This window comes from Dendrobates tinctorius, unplaced genomic scaffold (assembly GCF_039654945.1).
Source record: "Dendrobates tinctorius isolate UK_male_01 unplaced genomic scaffold, ASM3965494v1 ptg000010l, whole genome shotgun sequence".
Lineage (NCBI taxonomy): Eukaryota > Metazoa > Chordata > Amphibia > Anura > Dendrobatidae > Dendrobates > Dendrobates tinctorius.
This window is the reverse complement of record NW_027361678.1, coordinates 11992242-12013818: the sequence shown is the minus strand read 5'-3', so window position 1 is coordinate 12013818 and position 21577 is coordinate 11992242. Positions and strand designations below refer to the sequence as shown.

At 49.7% G+C, this 21577-nt stretch overlaps 1 protein-coding gene across 6 annotated transcripts in view; it reads right to left on the bottom strand.

Annotated features, from left to right (window-relative positions):
• Positions 1-365: 365 nt before the first annotated feature.
• Positions 366-21577, bottom strand: part of STON2 (stonin 2) — a 114738-nt gene continuing 93526 nt past the window's right edge. For all 6 annotated transcript variants that reach the window (XM_073587025.1, XM_073587003.1, XM_073587012.1 and 3 more), the window contains exons 2-4: positions 14877-16694; positions 2960-3162; positions 366-2790 (exon numbers count right to left, since the gene is read on the bottom strand). In XM_073587025.1, coding sequence (XP_073443126.1) covers positions 2707-2790; positions 2960-3162; positions 14877-16659 — 2070 coding nt within the window. In that variant the 5' untranslated portion in view covers positions 16660-16694 and the 3' untranslated portion in view covers positions 366-2706. The remainder of the gene's footprint in view (positions 2791-2959; positions 3163-14876; positions 16695-21577) is intronic.

The window sequence follows — 21577 nt, the reverse complement described above, 5'->3', positions numbered from 1 at the left end:
ACACCCCAGCCCACCTCAGCCTTTAGCATGTACGCAAGCCTCCAGCACACTCCAGCCTTCAGCACACCCCAGACTTCAGCTTGTACACAAGCCTCCAGCACACTCCAGCCTTCAGCATGCACACAAGCCTCCAGCACGCCCCAGCCTCCACCACATACACAAGCCTCCAGTACGCCTCAGCCTTCTGCACATACACAAAAGGCTCCAGCACTCTCCAACCTCCAGCGTCTACACAAGCCTCCATCCCACCTAAGACTCCATCACGTACACAAGCCTCCATCCTGCCCCAGCCTCCAGCGCCTACATAAGCCTCCAGCGTATACACAATGCAACAAAAAAGAGAAAAAAAAGGATGGCACTCACCGTTCCAATGTAGAAACTTTTATTGAAGATTAAAATACATGGGCTCAGGAGTAATGTGCAAGGTACGGACAACGACCGTTTCATGCTCCTGCACTTCAATGGGTCCTAAACAGCGTGTACACAAGCCTCCAGCCCACCTCAGCCTCCAGCATGCACACAAGCCTCCACCACATACACAAGCCTTCAGCGCTCTCCAACCTCCAGCACATAGACAAGCCTCCAGCCCACCATAGCCTCCAGCATGTACACAAGTCTCCAGCACGCCCCAGCCTCCACAGCGTACACAAGCCTTCAGCCCGCCACAACCTCCAGCGCAAACACAAGCCTCTAGCCTGCTCCAGCCTCCATCACGTACATAAGCCTCTAGCCTGCTCCAGCCTCCAGTGCATACACATATATAAAGAACCTGGCACTCAACTTAATGCTGGTGAATAGTTGCTTTATTTGTAGTACTCTTTGCCCAGGTTGATACTGCGTTAAAGCAGCCCGTTCAACGCATAGCATTGACGGGCTGCGTTATCGCAATAGCATAACACGATATATGTTATGCTAGCGGAGTCTCAGACGCTGCAGCCCGCGTCCCAGGCTCCGTCACTGAATGACGGCACATCGCTAGCGCATGCTAATTTATGGCATGCGTTGCGATGCGCCCGAAAATGGGGGTTAATGGCAGCGTTAACAGACTGCCATAACGCAGTGTGACCCCAGCCTTTGAGACAAACGGTGGATGCCGTGTCAGGACATAGACTCACTAAGCCTGTTACTCACTTCAACATTGAAGGCATTAAGACTGTTTATCTTATTGATGCGGATATATTTGTCTGTACCGCTATACACTTGTTCTGGAAGTATTAGTACGTAACTGATGAAGGTACTTGGGACCGAAACATTTGTTTAGTACTATAAATAAAGCAACTATTCACCAACATTAAGTTGAGTGCCAGGTTCTTTTTATACGTATCACATGGTGGGAACCTACCTTGGCACCTTCAGCATTAGTGCACATCCATTACGTGCACAAGCCTCCAGTCCATCCTAGCCTCCAGCATGTACACAAGCCTCCAGCACGCCCCAGCCTCCAGCGTGTACACAAGCCTCCAGCACGCCCCAGCCTCCAGAGTGTACACAAGTCTCCAGCACGCCCCAGCCTCCAGCGTGTACACAAGTCTCCAGCACGCCCCAGCCTCGAGCATACACAAGCCTTCAGCCCGCCACAACCTCCAGCGCGAAACACAAGCCTCTACCCTGCTTCAGCCTCCAGCGCGTACACAAGCCTCAAGCACATACACAAGTCTACAGTTCGCCCCAGCCTCCAACAAGTACACAAGCCTCCAGACCATCCTATCCTCCAGCGCGTACACAAGCCTCCAGCACGTACACAAGCCTCCAATCCACCTCAGCCTCCTGGACATGCACAAGCCTCCAGCATGCCCCAGCCTCCAGCTTGTACACAAGCCTCCAGCCCACCTCAGCCTCCAGCATGCCCCAGCCCCCACCAAATACACAAGTCTCCAGCACGCCCCAACCTACAGCACGTTCACAAAAGTCTCCAGCACACCCCAGCCTCCAGCACGTACATAAGCCTCCAGTCTGACCCAGGCTGCAGCACGTACACAAGCTTCCAGCACGCCCCAGCCTTCAGCATGTACATAAGCCTCCAGTCCGCCCCAGCCTCCAGCGTGTACACAAGCCTTCAGCCCACCCCAGCCCCCAGCACAAACACAAGCCTCCAGCCCCCTGAAACCTTCATCCTGACCCAGCCCGCTCCAGCCTCCAGCGCGTACACAAGCCTCCTGTCCACCCCAGCCTCTAGCATGTACACAAGCCTACAACCCACCCCTAAACTCCAGCCCGTCCCAGTCTCTAGCACATACAGAAGCCTCCAGCCCACACCAGACTCCAGCACATACACAAGCCTCCAGCACGCCCCTCAATCTAACTTTCCTTTTGACATTAAACAATACACAACATTCGACTTCTGGTCTATTTAATGAACATTAGAATGGAGATTTTGCTCATTGTCACCTGGCGCCCCTTTCCCATGTCACGATCAGTCTCAGAATTGTCACGTCTATGGAGGAAGGCGACTACGGACAGGTTGTGCCATTCTCCACCCTGTAGTGCAGCTCTCCATGTCGTCCAGCCTTCTTGGTCCTCTATACATGTCTTCTACAGTTTCCTTCTCTAGTGCAATCACAACGTCTAATGTTATAAGTCTCTTTCCCATTAATATTCATGAATGATGTAACATTGTAAGGTTACTCATCATCTTGCCCAGGGAAGACAGAGCACTGGCACTTATGGAGCTGGTGATGGGCACTTGGTCTCAGCTTTCCTGGTCATCTATTGTGCAACACATTCAGCAGGATTCTCCACAACTTCGTCCTCAGCTTCGGGGTTCAGAGTCTTCTTCTGCTCAATTTCCACCTGATCATAGGAAGAAAGAATTAGAATAAACCCGCAACCATTCATAGAGAAGCAGAGAAATGCAAATCATTGTCTCCATTTATATATTTCTAAACAGGATCAGGTTCCTAGTTGGTCAATAATTACCATACCATGTGGGGTGGTCTCAGGATTTTCGGCATTGTCTTACCTTGTAGTGGTAATGAGCAGAGTAGTTCACCCACTTCTTGATTTCCGTCTTTCCCTCTACAGAGATGGAACGCAAAGCTGTCTTGGAAGCAGATGCTGCAGGCATAGAAAATTCCACCTCCACATACTTGGCGAAGATTGAGGGCACTTCCCTGTCTGAGCCCAACTCCAAGTGGCAGTAGAAGCAGTGTGGGTGACCCCATCCTAGGAGAGACGAAATCCGTGTCAAATATTACTGGGACTTAAAGCTCTAGTGAGAAGCTTGATACATCTTATCTACTGTGACAAAACAGCATTTTATCTTAATTAACCAGACGTCTATTTTCAGTAAGCCAGGAGTCATTGACTGGTATCTATATGTTGACTTTTGAATTTATGCATTTCTGGTTGGTCAAGAAAACACAGACTTTTGTTCGTATAAGCCTGTAATATTGAATTGTAAGTTGACATTTTATGTAACATATTGTGCTGTTATCCTGGATGACTAGAGATGAAAGATAATTGAACAATGATGCTTCCTGATATGTTGATTACACATTGTCCAGGCCAGCTAGCTTGTTGACTTGCAAAACAGAGGAGGAAAAACTATGCAAATAGGTTAAATAATTAAACATTGCGAGTTGATCTAGTCACCATTTTTCCCCTTTACCACTAGATGCTGGCTTGAAAGACAGTTGTTAAATATAAAAAGAGAATATATATATATGTGCCTCTTTAACAGAACCTTCCATATACAGATATACATTCAGTCATCCAGACAGCCAAGGGATCCAGAGATGCTTTACAAGACAGCAGCCAAGACATCATGGCTTCATCAAGCTGGACACAGATTTGACATACTACAAGATGCCAGCTTAAGGGACCAGAGCCCCGGCTGAAAGAATGCAGATCTGATCCACTGACCATAGCTGAACCATGGATACGTTTAGTGTAGTAAGGATTTGGACGCAACGGTCACCTGAGCCCTATGGATCCATGTGGACAGGAATGGGACTTGCCGGTTGCCTGCCTCCATGGAGGTATTTGGAAAAACCAGATTGGGACCCTACGGTCAACTGGCCTTGTACCTGGACTGTCATCTTCCTAAGCTTGTCATTACCTCCTCTCTGTGTGTGCCACAGGTGAAGTAGTCAGCTCTGGAAGCTCTGAAATCACAACTGCTCCTATCCCAGCAAGTCAGCGGAAGGGCGAGTGTCACGATTCATTTTTGGATTTGTGGCAGCTCCGGTTCCACTCAGTTAAAACTTTTTCCTTTCAGGTCAGCGGAGGTTAATGACAGTTTTTCCCTGCTGGCAATCTGGTGTAATTGCAGTGCTGCTGGGTCAGCTGATGTGGGCAGTGACCACCATCCTTTAAAGCAGGGGTGGGGAAGGTCCGGCCCGCGGGCCGTATATGGCCGCCGCCATATCATTTGATCAGGCCAACAGCCGCTCCAGAGCCGCGATCGGGTACCTTGCTGCAGGAGCCAGAGGAGCACTCTTGCTCTGCTTCCTAGCCCCGCCCGCTGGATACCGCGCACTGATACGTGCACGAACTGACGGGGAGTGAGCTCACCCCGCTGGACCCCAGCGGCCCCCGCGCACTGATACTGATGAAGAGGACCGAGTAACCGCGCGCCAGAGTGTGAGCTACGCTGGACTGGTCTGCGGCCTTCCTTCTTCATCACCCCAGCCTGCCATCTTCATCACCCCAGTCACCGGTGCGGTGCTGACCGTGTGCTGCTGTGTGTGCGGTGCGGGGCCTGGAGACCATCCAGGAGTCACTGTGTTCAACACCAGGTCAGTATGTGCTGCCTAATGGGGATCTGTGCTGCTTAATGGGGACCTGTGCTGCCTAATGGGGACCTGTGCTGCCTGTTGGGGACCTGTGCTGCCTAATGGGGATCTGTGCTACCTATTGGGGACCTGTGCTGCCTAATGGGGACCTGTGCTGCCTAATGGGGACATTTGCCTGCCTATTGGGGACCTATGCTGCCTAATGGGGACCTGAGCTGCCTATTAGGGACATTTGCCTGCCTATTGGGGACCTGTGCTGCCTAATGGGGACCTGTGCTGCCTAATGGGGACATGTGCTGCCTATTGGGGACATGTGCTGCCTAATGGGGACATTTGCCTGCCTATTGGGGACCTATGCTGCCTAATGGGGACCTGTGCTGCCTATTGGGGACCTGTGCTGCCTTATGGGGACATTTGCCTGCCTATTGGGGACCTATGCTGTCTAATGGGGACCTGTGCTGCCTAATGGGGACCTGTGCTGCCTAATGGGGACCTGTGCTGCCTAATGGGGACATTTGCCTGCCTATTGGGGACCTATACTGCCTAATGGGGACATGTGCTGCCTATTGGGGACCTGTGACCTGTCTTATGGGGACATTTACCTGCCTATTTGGGACATTTTCCTGCTTATTGGGGGCCTGTGCTGCCTAATGGGGACCTCTGCTGCCTAATGGGGACATTTTCCTGCCTACTGGGGACAGTTACCTGCCTATTGGGGACCTGTGGACCTATGCTGCCTATTGGGGACCTATACTGCCTATTGGGCACCTGTGCTGTCTAATGGGGACCTGTGCTGCCTAATGGTGACATTTGCCTGCCTATTGGGGACCTATGCTGCCTGATGGGGACCTGTGCTGCCTATTTGGGACATTTTCCTGTCTATTGGGGACAGTTACCTGCCTATTGGGGGACCTGTGCTGCCTATTGGGGACCTATGCTGCCTATTCGGGACCTGTGCTGCCTATTGGGGACCTGTGCTGCCTAATGGGGACCTATACTGCCTATTGGGCACCTGTGCTGTCTAATGGGGACCTGTGCTGCCTAATGGTGACATTTGCCCGCCTAATGGGGACATTTTCCTGTCTATTGGGGACAGTTACCTGTCTATTGGGGGACCTGTGCTGCCTATTGGGGACCTATGCTGCCTATTGGGGACCTGTGCTGCCTAATAGTGACATGTGCCTGCCTATTGGGAACATTTACCTGCCTATTGATGACCTCAGAGATGTAGTTTTCGTCGCCTCAGCTGCATGATTTATGGCTGCTGGACAGCCTGAATACATGTGAGGAATGCCTGTTTGTTAAGGAATCCCCACATGTATTCAGGCTGACCAGCAGCTGCAAATCATGCAAATGCGTCGACAGAAACTAAATCTCCGAGCACGCCAAAATACTCAGAGGACACCCGAGCATGCTCGGAAAACCCGAGCAACGAGTATACTCGCTCATCATTATTAATAATTTTATGCGGCCCCCGAACGCTATTATAAAATTCCAAATGGCCCTCGGCAGAAAAAAGGTTCCCCACCCCTGCTTTAAAGGGTCACCTGATGCATCAGCTGTCGGTGAGGAGTGCTCTGAGTGCAGTGTTGCTTCTGCTGGGTTCATTATCCTGGTGTATTTAATTTGCTGTGCAGTGCTTTGCACCAGAGAAAGCAAAGTGGTATTTCTTTGTCCCTTTCGTGTCTGACACTATCCTCTGTGTGTAATATCTGCAGTGGTGAGGCTAGCACCCCTCGTCGGCCAGTGCACTAGCCAGGGCAGAAATAGGGGACAGTTAGGGATGAGGGATCCTGATGGCGGTGGGGGGGAAGAACCCATATAGGGCATTAGGGGAGTGCAGGGACAGGTTCAGGTTTGAGCTCAGGTGGTGACCATCCCTCATTCCCTATCGGTAGGGTCTCCCTCTCCTCAATACCATCACGTTGTGTGTGTTGCGCCATTCACTGACCGACCACCCGTTGGGTCGAGTCACATCGTGACATTATCACTGACCATCACATTTTTCTGGTGAACCATGGCTCAAATGCAGGCCTTCACCCAACTGATCCAGATCTTCACTGATGAGCTTAAGGAGCTGCGGGATCAGGTGACGCAGCAGCTGCAGCAGTTGTTGGCGTTCTGGGTCTCAGCTCTGGTGCAGGCTCAATCGGAACCCAAAATATCTCTCCCTGTTTCTCTGGAGGGAGAGATAAGTTTGTGGTGTTTAAAGAAGCCTGAAAACTGTATTTCAGGCTTCGCCCTTGTTCTTCAGGGAGTGAGGAAGAGTTTGGGGATTATAGTCTCCCTTCTCAAGGGTGATACTCAATCCTGGGCTTTCTCCCTGACGAACAATTCTCCATCTTTGCGATTGGTGGACAAGTTCTTTGCGGCATTGGCGCTGGTGTATGGAGATTCTGATGGTGTCTCCCTGGATGAGTCTTGACTCTGTAAAATCAAGCAGGGGGACTGCTCAGCTGAGGAGTACTGCACAGAATTTAGGAGGTGGGCCACTGACAGGCAGTGGAATGACCCTGCCCTTAGGAGCCATTTTTGTCAGGGTCTGTCACCTAGGCTACAAGATACTTTGGTGCAGTACTCTACTCTATCCGGGTGTATAGACGCCTCAAAGAGAGACATACACCAAATCTGCCCCCTGTTGTCCTTTCTAGGGAGGAAGACATCGGTGCAGATGGACAAACCTATGCAGGTGGGAGGAGTTTAATCTCAAACGGGGTTGCCTGCGGTTCACCATGGTATGGGGGCATATTTTTTTTGTGGTCAAACTGGTCACTTTATCAGTGTCTGCCCAGCTTGTGCCAAAGTACTTTTACCATCTCAGAAGCCGCGTCCCCCTGGTTGTATGGAGGGAGGCGACCAGGGTGTGTATATTTCCTACATTTTTCATCTCAATGCACCATCCCTGCTGATGTGGTGGTTGGCGAGGTAACTGAGACTATACTGGTGTTGACGGACAGTGGAGCAGGAGTCAATATGTTGGATTCTCGCTTTGTCTAGACCCATGGTCTGAGAGGTAGGATGCTAGCAAGACCCCTAAGCATTCAGGCCATTGACTCTGTCCCACTCAGCCAGGGTTGGGTGACCCAAGTCGTAGATAATATACACCTGCGTATAGGGACTCGTCATGAAGAGTCCCTGTTGTGCTACATCTTGGAGAGAATGGCAACTCCCATCATCTTAGACCTATCTTGGTTGAAAAAACACAACCCGGTCAATCGGTCATAGATTGACGGTCCAGGGAAGTAGTCAGCTGGGACCAGTCATGTAAGGACTGATGCCCGGGAGCTACGATCTCTGCTGTCCTTCTGCAACCTACCCCATCTTCTCTGGTGCGGGCAGCAGAGGTGCTGCCAGCAGGGCCGCCATCAGGGCATTACAGCCCTTACTGGTGTGTGGGGCCCTGTGAATCGGGGGGGGCCCGGCCACCCGAGCACGCTGGCAGCCCGGGCCGCGCGCTCGGGCCCCCCCGATGATTTGTTCAGGCAGCAGGCTTTTATTAAGAATGCCCCGGGCCCGTCTGGCAAAAGGAAAATGGGCAGGCACTGTAGCTTTAAGCTACGGCCCGCCCCAGTGCATTATGGGTCCCGTCCAGCCAGCCTCCTGTGACATCACTCCTCACATGCTGCTCTGCAGCTCTGCTCCACTTCCTCATTCTGGATCAGAGCGAGCAGCATGTATGGTTCCGGTGTGCGTGCCACGTGGGTGGCTGGGAGTGGTGGATGGGCGGCACCGCCGCGGACACCAGAAGAGAAGAGGCGGCGTCGTGCACAGCGGACCGGACGTGGAGGTGGCAGGCGAGCGAGCAGGTGAGTAGTCTCAGGGCAGGGGGGGCCCAGCACAGCAAGTCGCACTGCAGCAGTCTCACCACAGCCACAGGGCCCCAGGGCAGGCAGGGGCCAGGGGGGCCCTGCGCAGCCAGCAGTCCCACCACAGCCACAGGGCCCCAGAGCAGGCAGGGGCCAGGGGGGGCCCTGCGCAGCCAGCAGCATGGCAGCAGTCCCACCACAGCCATAGGGCCCCAGGGCAGGCAGGGGCCAGGGGGGGCCCTGCGCAGCCAGCCGCATGGCAGCAATCCCACCACAGCCACAGGGCCCCAGGGCAGGCAGGGGCCAGGGGGGCCCTGCGCAGCCAGCCGCATGGCAGCAGTCCCACCACGGCCACAGGGCTCGAGGGTAGGCAGGGGCCAGGGGGGGCCCTGCACAGCCAGCCGCACGGCAGCAGTCCCACCACAGCCACAGAGCCCCAGGGCAGGCAGGGGCCAGGGGGGGCCCTGCGCAGCCAGCCGCACTGCAGCAGTCCCACCACAGCCACAGGACCCAAGGGCAGGCAGGGGGCAGAATGTGAGACATGGGGGCAGAATGAGACACGGGGGGGCCGGAGGCACAATGTGAGACATGGGGGCAGAATGGACGTGAGGGCATAATGTGAGACATGGGGGCAGAATGTGAGACACGGGGGGCCGGGGGCAGAATGGACATGGTGGCAGAATGTAACAGTGAGACACAGGAGGGGAAGAATGGATACAGGGCAGAATGTGACAGACAATGAGACACCGGAGGGGCAGAATGTGAGACAGGGGTAGAATGTGAGACACGGAGGCAGAATGTCACAGTGAGACACAGGAGGGAGCAGAATCGATATGGGGGCAGAATATGAGACATGGGGGGCAGAATGTGGCAGTGAGACACAGAAGGGGCAGAATGGATACGGGGGTAGAATATGAGACACAGGAGGGGGCAGGATAGGAGACACATGGAGCAGGATGGATACGATGTAGACAGATGGGGCAGGATGGATACGATGTAGACAGATGGGGCAGGATCGGGAGATCATATGGAGGCAGAATGGATACTCATGAGGGCAGGATGAGAGAAAATATGGCTGGAGCCAGGAATGAGACACGATGGGGGATATTGGAGCCTAGGATGGGGGATATTATTACCATAGGGGCTAATTAAGGGATATTATTACTGCAGTGATGTAAATATTTTATTTTTTTGAGGATACTGTTTTAAATGGGGGGAGGTCCTGTTAATGTGCAGAGCGACACTGTCGCCTTTTTTTCTTCATCTGGTGTAGTGTAGAAGTTGGGAAAAAAATTAAGTAATGTGTTCAGCAAGTGGAGCTCTAGATAACTGTGTTATTTCCTGCAGAGACGAGCCCTGGCTGGAAGACATGATGGCGTTCTGTGCTGAATGAAAGATGAAGAGTGAAGATAAAGGACTTCACCTAGACACGTCACTGGTGAGTCAGTGTGTTACCTGTACACTGACACTATACACTATATACAGAGTGCCTTTGTACAATGTCAACAGTGATCACTGTATAACCTGTGCACTGACACTGTACACTATATACGGAGTTCCTGTGTACAATGTCACTAGTGATCACTGTATTATCTGTTCCCTGGCACTATATACAGAGCACCTGTGTATAATGTCACCGGTGATCACTGTATAACCTGTACACAGACACTGCATACTAAGTACAGATCTCCTGTGTATAATGGCACTTATGGTAATAATATTATGGTTTTTTTTTATTAATGATCATTATTGTAGTATTCAGTCACCATGTGGTGGTAATATGTGGCCTGGGCATGGTGCGGTGGTATTTGTCCCTTGTATGTGCTATTATTCTGTCACTGTGGTGGTAATATGTGGTCTGGGCATGGATCGGTGGTATTTGTCCCTTGTATGTGCTATTATTCTATCACTGGTGGTAATGTGTGGTGTGGTCATGGTGTAGCTGTATTTGTTCCTTGTATGTGGTATTATTGGTCACCATGTGGTGGTAATATGGTGTCTGGACATGGTGCAGTGGTATTTGTCCCTTTGGATGTGATATTATTGATCATTTTAAAAATTGAAAAATAAAATATATACCTAAATTGTATTGGATATTTTAACAAATGTTTAATAGGCTAGAGTAGAGTAGGGCCTAGCCAAAAGAGTCTATCTTGTCGTGGTGGCAGATTTAAAAAATCTTTTGGCCAAAACAAGAGCTGCTGGCTATGTGTGTGATCTGGAGATGGGACCTGTTAGGCTATGTGCCCACGCTAGCGTTTTTAAACGCTCAGGAAAAGGATCCCCTTTCCCAGAAAATGCGCGGAAAAAGACGCGCGGGTTTTTGACGCGTTTTTGACGCGTTTTTTGACACGCGATTTCTGGGAACATTGGGGATGGCTAAAAACGCTCAGCTATGCAGAAAATAATGTGCATGCTGCGTTTTTAGCCGCCAAGCGATTCCTGAGCGGTTAAAAACGCATGCATTGGCACAAACAGCCAAAAACGCATGCAAATGAATTAGAAGCATCTTGTAAGCATTTCTGTAGCGTCTGAGCCGGCACAAACGCTGCGGAAACGCTTACAAAAACGCAACGTGGGCACACAGCCTTAATGTGTGATTGGTGAGAAGTGGAGTTTTTCCAAGAGACAGCGGTGGGACTGTGGGCAGTTCGAGTGGTGGAGCCTGGGCGGAGTCTCAAGGGGACCCAAAAAATTTTGCCAGTATGGGGCCCCGAAATTCCTAGTGGCAGCCCTGGCTGCCAGGGAGTAGGGCAAGACTAAACCCTCACCACAAGTAAAACCCGAGTCTCGGTGTCCTCTTATGCTATGTGCACACGCTACGGATACACCCGCGGATTTGTATCTGTGGATCCGCAGGTAGAACCGCAGGTAAAATGACCTGCGGTTTTACCTGCGGTTTGCCACCTGGACAATGGAATAGGTGGCAAACCGCAGTGGAATCCGCAGAAAAGAAAGAATTGACATGTCAATTCTTTCTGCGGATTCAAAACCACAGCTTTTTCACAGTTGAAAAACCGCAGCATGTGCACAGCGGATTGTAAGTCACATAGACTTACATTGTACTACACACTGTCTGCAGAACTGCTGCAGATCCGCAGAGGCCAAATCCGCAGCAGATCCGCAGCAGAATCCGCAGCGTGTGCACATAGCCTTAGGAGTAGGGGTCAGGGGGGAGCGGTGGTTCCCTCTGTGTGCAGTGGGGGTATGAGTTTGGTGACACGGGGATGCCTCTGTTGTCGGTTCCTTAAACAGTTCATCTTGTGGCAAACGCATGAGTGGTAACAAACGTTCAGGTCCGGACCGGTGTGTGAATGATGATGTGTGGGTGTCGACCAAAAACATCAGGTGGAAGTATGCTACTGGGACCTGGAGTTCTAGGGTGATCGGGCTGTATCGGGTGTCGGCCATTCTCAGCCCGAGGACTTTTCAGCTGGAGTTACTCCCAGTTATGCACGTACACAACTCATTCCACAGGTCAGCACTCTGGAGATTTGTGGCGCCTTTGGAGCCTACGTTATTGTCATCTCCATCGGGCTGCGTTCGCCGTAAACCCGAGGATCAGGTGACTGCAGAGGTGAACTCTGGTGCATTAAGGCATCCTCACCGTATGTTGTTTCCTGGTGAGGTCCGGTGTTGAGGGTCCATAGGCCCCTCATTGGAAGGGGGGTACTGCCACGATCCATTTTTGGATTTGTGGCAGCTCTGGTTCCACGCAGTTAAAAACTTTTTTCCTTTCAGGCCAGCGGGGGTTAATGTCAGTTTTTCCCCCTGCTGGCAGTCTGGTGTAATTGCAGGGCTGCTGGGTCAGCTGATGTGGGCGGTGACCACTCCCACCATCCTTTAAAGGGTTACCTGATGCATCAGCTGAGTGTCTGTGATAGAGCAATCTTCAGTGACCAAGCCTTTGTGAGGAGCTCTCTGGGTGCAGTGGTGCTTCTGATGGGATCATTATCCTGGTGCCTATATACTGCTGTGTGGTGCTTTGCATCAGAGAAAGCTAAGTGTTACTTCCTCGACCCTTTCGTGTCTGTCACTATCCCCTGTGTGTAATAGCTGCAGTGTGTTAGCACAACGCCGGCTTCCCGGCGTGTCAGTTCACTCACCTGCGATGCAGTTGGTCCCTCTCACTCTCATGCTCCCAGCAGCACTTCCAGCTGGGCCTCTGGCCATGTTCTAAGGGCACACGCATGCGCGCTCCCGCCCTCTTAAAGGGCCAGTGCGTGCACTTGCTATTCCCTCCCCAGCAGGGCCGGACTGGCCATCTGGCAATTCTGGCAAATGCCAGATGGGCTGGTCCAGTGGTGGGCTGCATTGCCTGCTATGCTGTTAACAGTATCAGTGACCTCAGGGTGTAGCTGAGACGAAGCATCAGGGAGGAGGAACAACATGGGCCTATGTGCTTTCAAATGCCAGGGCTGAATTTCACTCCCAGTCGTTCCTTCTCCCAAGTCAATGGTTTTGAGGCATTATTGCTTCCTCTCTACTGGGGAAATGCCTGAGCAACCTTCCTATTAGAGTCTATGTTGTGTAAGGTCGCATACCAGTGCAGGTCCTGCCTGGTGTATGGCAAGTACAAATCCTGCCTGTTGTATGGCAAGTACAAATCTCGGTTGCTGCACTCTGAAGCAAACTCTGTCTCTGAGGCCAGGGTCACACTTGCGAGAAACTCGCAAGAGTCTCGCGTCTCAATACCCAGCACTGCCGCCGGCACTCGGGACCGGAGTGTGTGGCTGCATGTATTTCTTTGCAGCTGAACGCTCAGGTCCTGAGTGCCGGCGGCATTGCCGTGTATTCAAGTGCGAGTTTCTTGCATCACACTTGCAAGTGTGACCCCGGCTTCACACAAACTCTGTCTACTGCACTTGAGACAAGCTCTGCCTGTTGTTCCATCAAGTCTGTCCTTCGGGTCCAGCTGCTGCGCAACCGTTGGTCTGCCCTGGAGTGGAACCTGGTGTTCATAGGGAGCAACATCTAACCTCACCATCAGAGGCTCTAGTGAATAGTCAGTTGATCGCTTGGTCATGCCCCTCCAGGCTTTCCGTGGTTCATGGCATAGTGGTTCCACAAACCACGACCGCGACACAGTGGTGAGGCTAGCACCCCTCGCCGGCCAGTGCACTAGCCAGGGCAGCGTTAGGGGACAGTTAGAGATGTGTTATCCTGACGGAGGTGGGGAAGGGTGGGGGAGGACCCACATAGGGCGTTAGGGGAGTGCAGGGACAGGCTCAGGTTTGAGCTCAGGTGGAGACCATTCCTCATTCCCTATCGGTAGGGCCTTCCTCTCCCCTATACCATCCCGTTGTGTGAGTGTTGCGCCGTTCGCTGACGACCACCCGTTGGGTCGAGTCACATCGTGACAGCGACACTCTAATTTGCACTTTCTTGGGTAGTTTGCTGAGACTGTTCTATGTGTTTTCCTGTTTTGTTGTTCAATAAAGTATTGCTACAATTTTTTACCCTCACCATGTGTTGTCCGAGTAGTATTAAGCCCACGTGAACAGGAGAGCGGGCGTCCAGTGGGATGATCCCTAGTCCACGCGGTTTCGGCTAGCGGACCAAGGCACCCGCTGATTCCCTTGTCTCCACATCAACATAAAAAAAATTACAGTATATTTTCTTTTGGTCAGCTAAGGGGGGGGGGGGGGGTTATGACATTCTAATTCTCTCTCATCTGGAGGGGTACTAACACCAGAGAACCACAGACACCCTGCACTCAACTAACCTCCTAAGTTTCATCAACACCAAGCCTAAGTAGCCACCACCAAATCCCGAGAGCCACCAACGCAAACATTCAAAAGTGATCAATCCCACCCTAAGAGCTACCAACTCTAGAGAGCCACAAAAACAAACCATTGAAAGCAAATCAACTTTGAGAGCCACATCAATGCTAAGAGACACCAACTCTAGAAACACCTAAAACAAACTTATCAAAACTACCAATCCTTGGAGTCCAGTAACATGTGAAGCCACCAGTACTCTGAGAGCCACCAATTCTTGAGAGCTATCAACTTTAGAGAGCTACTAACACCAACCTCCAAAAGCCAACAACTCCAGAGACTTACTAAAACCAATTCTTTACAGCTAACAGCCCCGGGGACCCACTAACTCCAGAATCTTCCAACTCTAACCCCTTTGAACCACCAACTCCAGAAAGACACCAAGCTCCAGTGTTCTGCAATTCTTAAAAGAAATCCCACTCCACAGCCTGAACTGATCCCCACAATGACTACTGATGAATCTAAGGGTTGATTCTCCAAGGCTTGGGTGACCCAACATACAAATACTTTGATTTAATATAATATATTTTCAGTGTGCGATGGACACTTGTCCTCACCTGAGTTTTTGTCAGGAAGTCTGCTAATCCTCCATACAATGGCGTTATATGCATGTTCATATTTTGCAGTTCCCAATGTAACTCTCATAGCTGGCTCTGAACCGGAGAAGCTGGGAGAACCAAAACTGGCATCCCTATTGACTTTAGCTTTTAGTGACCTCTCCCCAAGTACACTGTCTCTTCGAAAATAGTTCATCCACTCTGATGGTACTGGGTGTCTGATAGTAATGTTTTCGCAGGGAACCTGGGAAAGACTGTCTCTGTTAGAAGAGAAGCCAGTAGACATGACCACCCAACTCTGCAGCTCAACCTCTGCTCCACGAACACAGGCCATAGTTCTGAGGGTGAAGGGCAAAGTCTTTTCAGAAAATACAGTCCGGAATCTCATTAACTCAAACTTGCAGGCATCAAGTGGGGTGAATAGAACAGTTCTGGAGCGAAGGAAAGACTCTTCATCTACTGATGAATGGAACTGGCAGTCATGTAATCTCACCCACTTTGTGGTTGTGGTTGGCATTATGTCATGCCTGGAGACAACTTCATTGCCTTTGATGAGAACATCGTTGAGTCCTATCCTGCAATCCGCCATCCCTGAGATGAAATTCAGAACATGGACATGTGTGACCACAGAGCACTGCAGAAGCTGGTTGTCCCTCTTGGCTAGAATTCCTCTAAACTCATCTCTGACATCTATGGTGATCTCTTCCTCAATGTAATTCTGGTGCATAGTGCTGAGGTCCACTGTGGCCGGCAGATGGAACAAAACATCTTGGATGGTGGAGATAAAACTTATAAAGTCCGTATAGTCAACTGTCCCCAGCTTTATCACCTGCTCCCTCTCTCCTGCGTGAGTCACAAGCGGCATTGGCTGATATTTGCGTTTCTCCCTGTATAATACCCGGTCAATTCGGATGGTGTGAATCCTTCCACTCTCGTCATAGTTTTGGAGCTTTGGGTCCGAGATCTCATGGTTGACTTCCAGTTTAAATTCTCGGAATGGTTTTTCCAAACCCTTTTCATAGAACAGTTGCAGAAATCCAGCTTCATTGACTTTCACGTAGATAGGACCCCAGTGTCTAGAAGACATAATGTTCTTTTTCTCCGGAATTCTCAGCAGCATTGGCCATCCTTCTTTTAGCTGAGGCTTTGTGAAAGATAAAGAAGGGCCAATAGGTTCATTAAACTTCAAGGGGTCGTCTGGTAGAGAAGGGCTCCCAGGAGAATCTGGGTCCTCTATTTGAATCTGCTTGAGTTGTTCTACCACATCAGCTTGTAAGACCTTCTTCCGATAATCTTCAAACTGTTCCGTATCAAGTTCTTCAGCAAGAATGGAGATGGAGTTTCTTTGGCTGGACCCTGGCCCACTGGATACTGAGGAGTGTTGAGAGCGTCTCTCCTGCTCCTCAAAGAAGGAGCTAAAAGGATTAATTGGGGATGGCTGGACATCCTTCAAGGCCTCATCAAGAAAAGGATTAGGAGCCTTAGCAGGTGTGGAATTTAATGAGAGCTGTCTGTGCAATGTTGAAAAGTCAAGTCTCTGAGTCCTAGAGAGGTCAATCAGTGAGCTCTTGGGTCGCTCTCTCTTTCTAATGACTTTGACATTATTATTCAAGTTGCCGTCAGGGATAGAGGGGGATTGTGGACTCTCTGTAGGTTTCCAGGGAGAATCTATAGGACTGGGTGCTATTATCTCATCTTCAAAGGTGACCCAACTGGGGAATCGAGTTCTTGCGCATGACTCCGGATGACCATTGACTGTGCCAGACCAGTTTACAGATTCCATGTCTAGGTCTTCATCTTCTTGGAAAGATGAGTCATCTGGAAGAAGAATAGACAACATAATTGTTAATATTGTTGTGGATGTTTCTAATATCTGAGGAATACTAGAGGAATTAGCAGTATAGGAATTCTCAAGGCTTTTACAGAGAAAAAATACAACAAATATCAGACAGTGCTCCAACCTCCAACTATTAATGACTTCAGACTAGATCTTATGTATCTCGCTATACAGGGAGCTCCCACTAGTGGTGACTGCAGACAGGATCTTATCATGTATCTCTATATATGGGGACTTCCCCCTTGTAGTGACTGCAGATAGCATCTTATGTATCTATGTATACAGGGAGCTCCCCTAGTGGTCGCCGCAGACAGAAACTTATGTGTCTGTATACAGGGAGCTCCCCATATTGGTGACTGCAGACAGGATCTTATTCATGTATCTGTGTATACAGGGAGCGCCCCCTAGAGGTGACAGCAGACAAGATCTTATGTATCTCTGTATACAGAGAGCTCCCCCTAGTGGTGGCTGCAGACAGAATCTTATCATATATCTCTGTATACAGGAAGCTCCCCCTAGTGGTGACTGCAGACAGGATCTTATCATGTATCTCTGTATACAGGGAGCTCCACCTAGTGGTGGCTGCAGGGTATTTTGCTCCCCACCAGCTATAAAGCTATAGGACATTACTGGGGCTGAGGGCGGGCATTCACCTTTTCTGACATATTCTGTCTGGCTCATTCCGGCTCAGTCCATACAACCTGAGAATGTGGAATGTGCAGCTTTTACTCCTTAGTGCGACGGGTGGTCCACTGACTCAGGGACAAAAGTTTTCTGTAGTTTTCAGTTTTTGGAGGAAATGATATTGGAATCACGATGTTCCCAGGCCGGGGGGCAGATGGAGTAAACAGGACACGACGATGGTTCCCAGAATCTCCCCATACGCAGCTGAAGCACTGCTCCTTCTGTCAGGAAGAGGCAGTGACAGGAGCGGGAAGTGTGAGCAGAGATAGGGGCAGGCGAGGCTCCAAGGTCGCTGCTCTGGAAAGACGAGCACAGACACGGATGATGGCGTTTCCTTAATGAATTCTGCATAAATGTTACTTGGAAACAGACCAGAAACCAATCTGCGGGGTCTTCACAGCGAAACTCAATTTGGTCGCTGCGGCCAAAGGCGCCCGCCCTTCCCATGTAATACAAACTCATCACATCTCATGGACTGAAAGATTGGCCTAAAGCGAGCAATCACACAGCAGTTTTCATTTTTCAAATGTAGAATATAAAATGAAAGCTTTGCTCTGATTGGCTGTTGTGGACAAGAAAGAAAGTGAAAATCATTTGTATATAATCCTCTTCTGTGTGATACTGTCTGCTGAGCGTATATCTAATCCTATCCTGTGTGATACTGTCTGCTGAGCCGTGTATCTAATCCTGTCCTGTGTGATACTGTATGCAAAACAGTGTATCTAATCCCATCCTGTGTGATACTGTGCTGAGCCGTGTATCTAATCCTATCCAGTGTGATACTGTCTGCTGAGCAGTGTATTTAATCCTCTCCTGTGTGATACAGTCTGCTGCGCCGTGTATCTAATCCTTTCCTGTGTAATACCATCTGCTGAGCTGTGTATCTAATCCTCTCCCGTGTCATATTGTCTGCTGAGCCGTGTATCTAATCCTATCCTGTGTGTGATACTGACTGCTGAGCCGTGTATCTAATACTCTTCTGTGTGATACTGTTTGCTAAGCCATGCATCTAATCTTATCCTGTGTGATACGTCTGCTAATCCTTTCCTGTAGGATACTGTGCTGAGCCATGTATCTAATCCTATCCTGCGTGATACCGTCTGCTGAGCCATGTATCTACTCTCCTCTGTGATACTGACTGCTGACCTGTGTACCTAATCCCATCCTGTGTGATACTGTCTGCTGACCTGGTTTCTAATCCTATCCTGCGTGATACTGACTGCTGAGCTGTTCATCTAATCCAATCCTGTGTGATACAGTCTGCTGAGCAATGTATCTAATCCTAATATTTTAAAAAAGCCATAATTTCACACAAAACCCCAAGAATGGGCTGGTCAAGCTTATTGGAACCCTTCCAAAATTGAGGATATACCCTGTTTGAAACAGGTGATGCTCGTTTAGACTCACCTGTGGCATGTAACAGGTGTGGGCAATATGAAAATCACACCTGAAGCCAGATCAAAAGGGGAGAAGCTGACTCAATCATTGCATTGTATGTCTGTGTGTGGCACACTAAGCATGGAGAACAGACAGAGGAGAAGAGAACCAAAATTGTTGAAAAATATCAACAATATCAAGGTTGCATGTCCATCTCCAGAGATCTTGATGCTCCTGTGTAGAGTTGAGCGACTTTGGTCGGATCGGGTTTCGTGAAACCCGAATGAAACAAAATAAGTTTCAGATGAAACTCGTCCGACTAGAGCAAAAAAAGTCGGAGTTTCGTCCGACTTTTATTTCCCATTGACTTGCATTGGGGTCGGGTTTCGGACGAAACTCCGACTTTGTTTTGCTCTAGTCGGACGAGTTTCATCTGAAACTTATTTTGTTTCATTCGGGTTTCACGAAACCCGATCCGACCAAAGTCGCTCAACTCTACTCCTGTGTCCATGGTGCACAACATAAACAATAAGTTTCCAACTCATGGCACTGTAACTAATCTCCATGGACGTGGACGGCAAAGAAAAATTGATGAAAGGTTGCAACGCAGTCTGGATGGTAGATAAATAGCCCCAATCAAGGTCCAAAGAAATTAAAGCTGTCCTGCAGGCTCAGGGTTCATCAGTATCACCACAAACTATCTGTCCACATATGAATGAAATTAAATGCTATGGCAGAAGACCCAGGAGGACCCCACTGCTGACAGATGTAAAAAAGCTAGATTGCAGCTTGCAAAAATGTACGTGAGTAACCAAAATCCTTCTTGGAAAGCGTCTGGTGGGCAGATGAGACCAAGATAGATGTTTTTGGTAAAGCATATCCTTCTACTTTTTACTGAAAACTGAAAGAGGACTACACAGAAAATAACACAGTGCCTACAGTCAGACATGATGGAGGGTCACAGATGTTTTGGAGTTGTATTGCTGCCTCTGGCCCAGGGTGCTTTGACTGTGTGCAAGGCATCATGAAATGTGAAGATTCCCAAAGGATTTGAGGTGGCAATATAATGCCCAGGGTCAGAAAGCTGGGCTTGCGTCCTAGGTCATGAGTCTTCCAGCAGTAGAATGACTCCAGGCATACTTCAAGAAGTCCCCAGAAATGTAAGGAAACAAAACACTGTAGAGTTGTGAATTGGCATCAGTGAGTGCGGATATAAATACCAGTTATCACCTGTGGCGAGATCTTACAATTGCTGTCGGGAGAAGGTGCCTTTACATATGAACATTCCAGCTGAGTGGAGTATAAGTTTGTGGATGGTTATAGGAAGAGATTGATTGCAGTCATTTATTCCAAAGGGTGTGCAACTAAATATTAATATGAGGGTGTTAAGGCTAGTTTCACACTAGCATTTTTTAGCGCTGCGCTTCGTGCACAATAGAATCGCATACAAAAAACGCATCATGCGTTTTGTATGCGTGTGCTTTTTTTAGGCGCATGCGTTTTAACCAGTTTCTAGTCATGTTAACTCTTAAAACGCATGCGATTTTAAACGCAGGCGTGCTCATGTCCATGCGCACGCCTGCGTTCCCATTGACTGTAATGTGATTTTTTTTTTTGCGCATTCTGTGCGCAAGCGTGCACATGCTTTTTTTGAGACAGGTCGGACGGACCAAAACTGCAACAGGTTGCGTCCGTCGCGCCTAGGCGCACACTACAAAAAACTGCATGCGCACGAAAACGCATACGAACGCGTACATACACTAGACCATGCGCCCCCATGTTAAAGATAGGGACGCATGCGCATGGACGCGCACGAAGCGCAGCGCTAAAAAACGCTAGTGTGAAACCAGCCTAATTTTGTCAGGTCCATTTTGGGGATTTGGTGTGACATTATGTCCAATTTACATTTTTCTGGGTTGTTTTTTGTTGTGTTGTTCCAATACACACAGGAAATAAATATGCATATAACAAAACATGGGGAATTAAAATAATTTTATGGGACAAATACTTCATTTTCTGGAACAATTTCAAGGGTGTCAACACTTTCGGCCATGAATATAGCTACACCCTGTACATATATCAGCACACAGTCTCTAACAAGCCTGACCTAGCTGATATCAGAGAATGAATATTGGCTCCGATGCAAGCATAAAGCCGTGAACAGCAGCTGGATGGGTGTTCTCAGGCATCTGGCAGCCCCTTGCAAGTTGGTTTCCATCTCTGGGGCTGCACCTGATGGTGACGTGGCCTCCTGTGTGAAGATTGTCACATCCACTCTGAGGTGTCAACACCATATTGCGGTACAGCCATCAGTCGTGGCGCCGTGTGCGGAGCACATGTGACGGCTCGGATCCACAGATATAACGGAAATGAGTGCGGTTTCTAGACGGGATCCAGACTCAGTCATGGCATAACTTTGGCATCTCACAGCCCCCGTGTTAACCCCTTACTGACACGACATGATTCAGATTGTGACACAAAGGTCTCCAGGAAGCTACAGTGTCATTGCCTCATTGGGGGCCGCTCCTCAGATCGTTGCGCGCAGTAGCACATCTCATCCCAGTGTAACGTGCTGCAGAGGATGGCGGAACACATTATGGATGGTGGCCATGTCCCAAATCACAAGACCTACGAACAGATGGCAGCAAGGAGAAAGCCCCTTCACTTCAAAGACAATATGGCAGCATGTGAAGAAATCGGATGGTCGGATGGAATGGATGGCCAGGTGGGACAGATGGTTAGATGGGACGGATGGTCAGATGGCATAGATGGCACAGATTGTCAGATGGGATGGAAGGTCGGA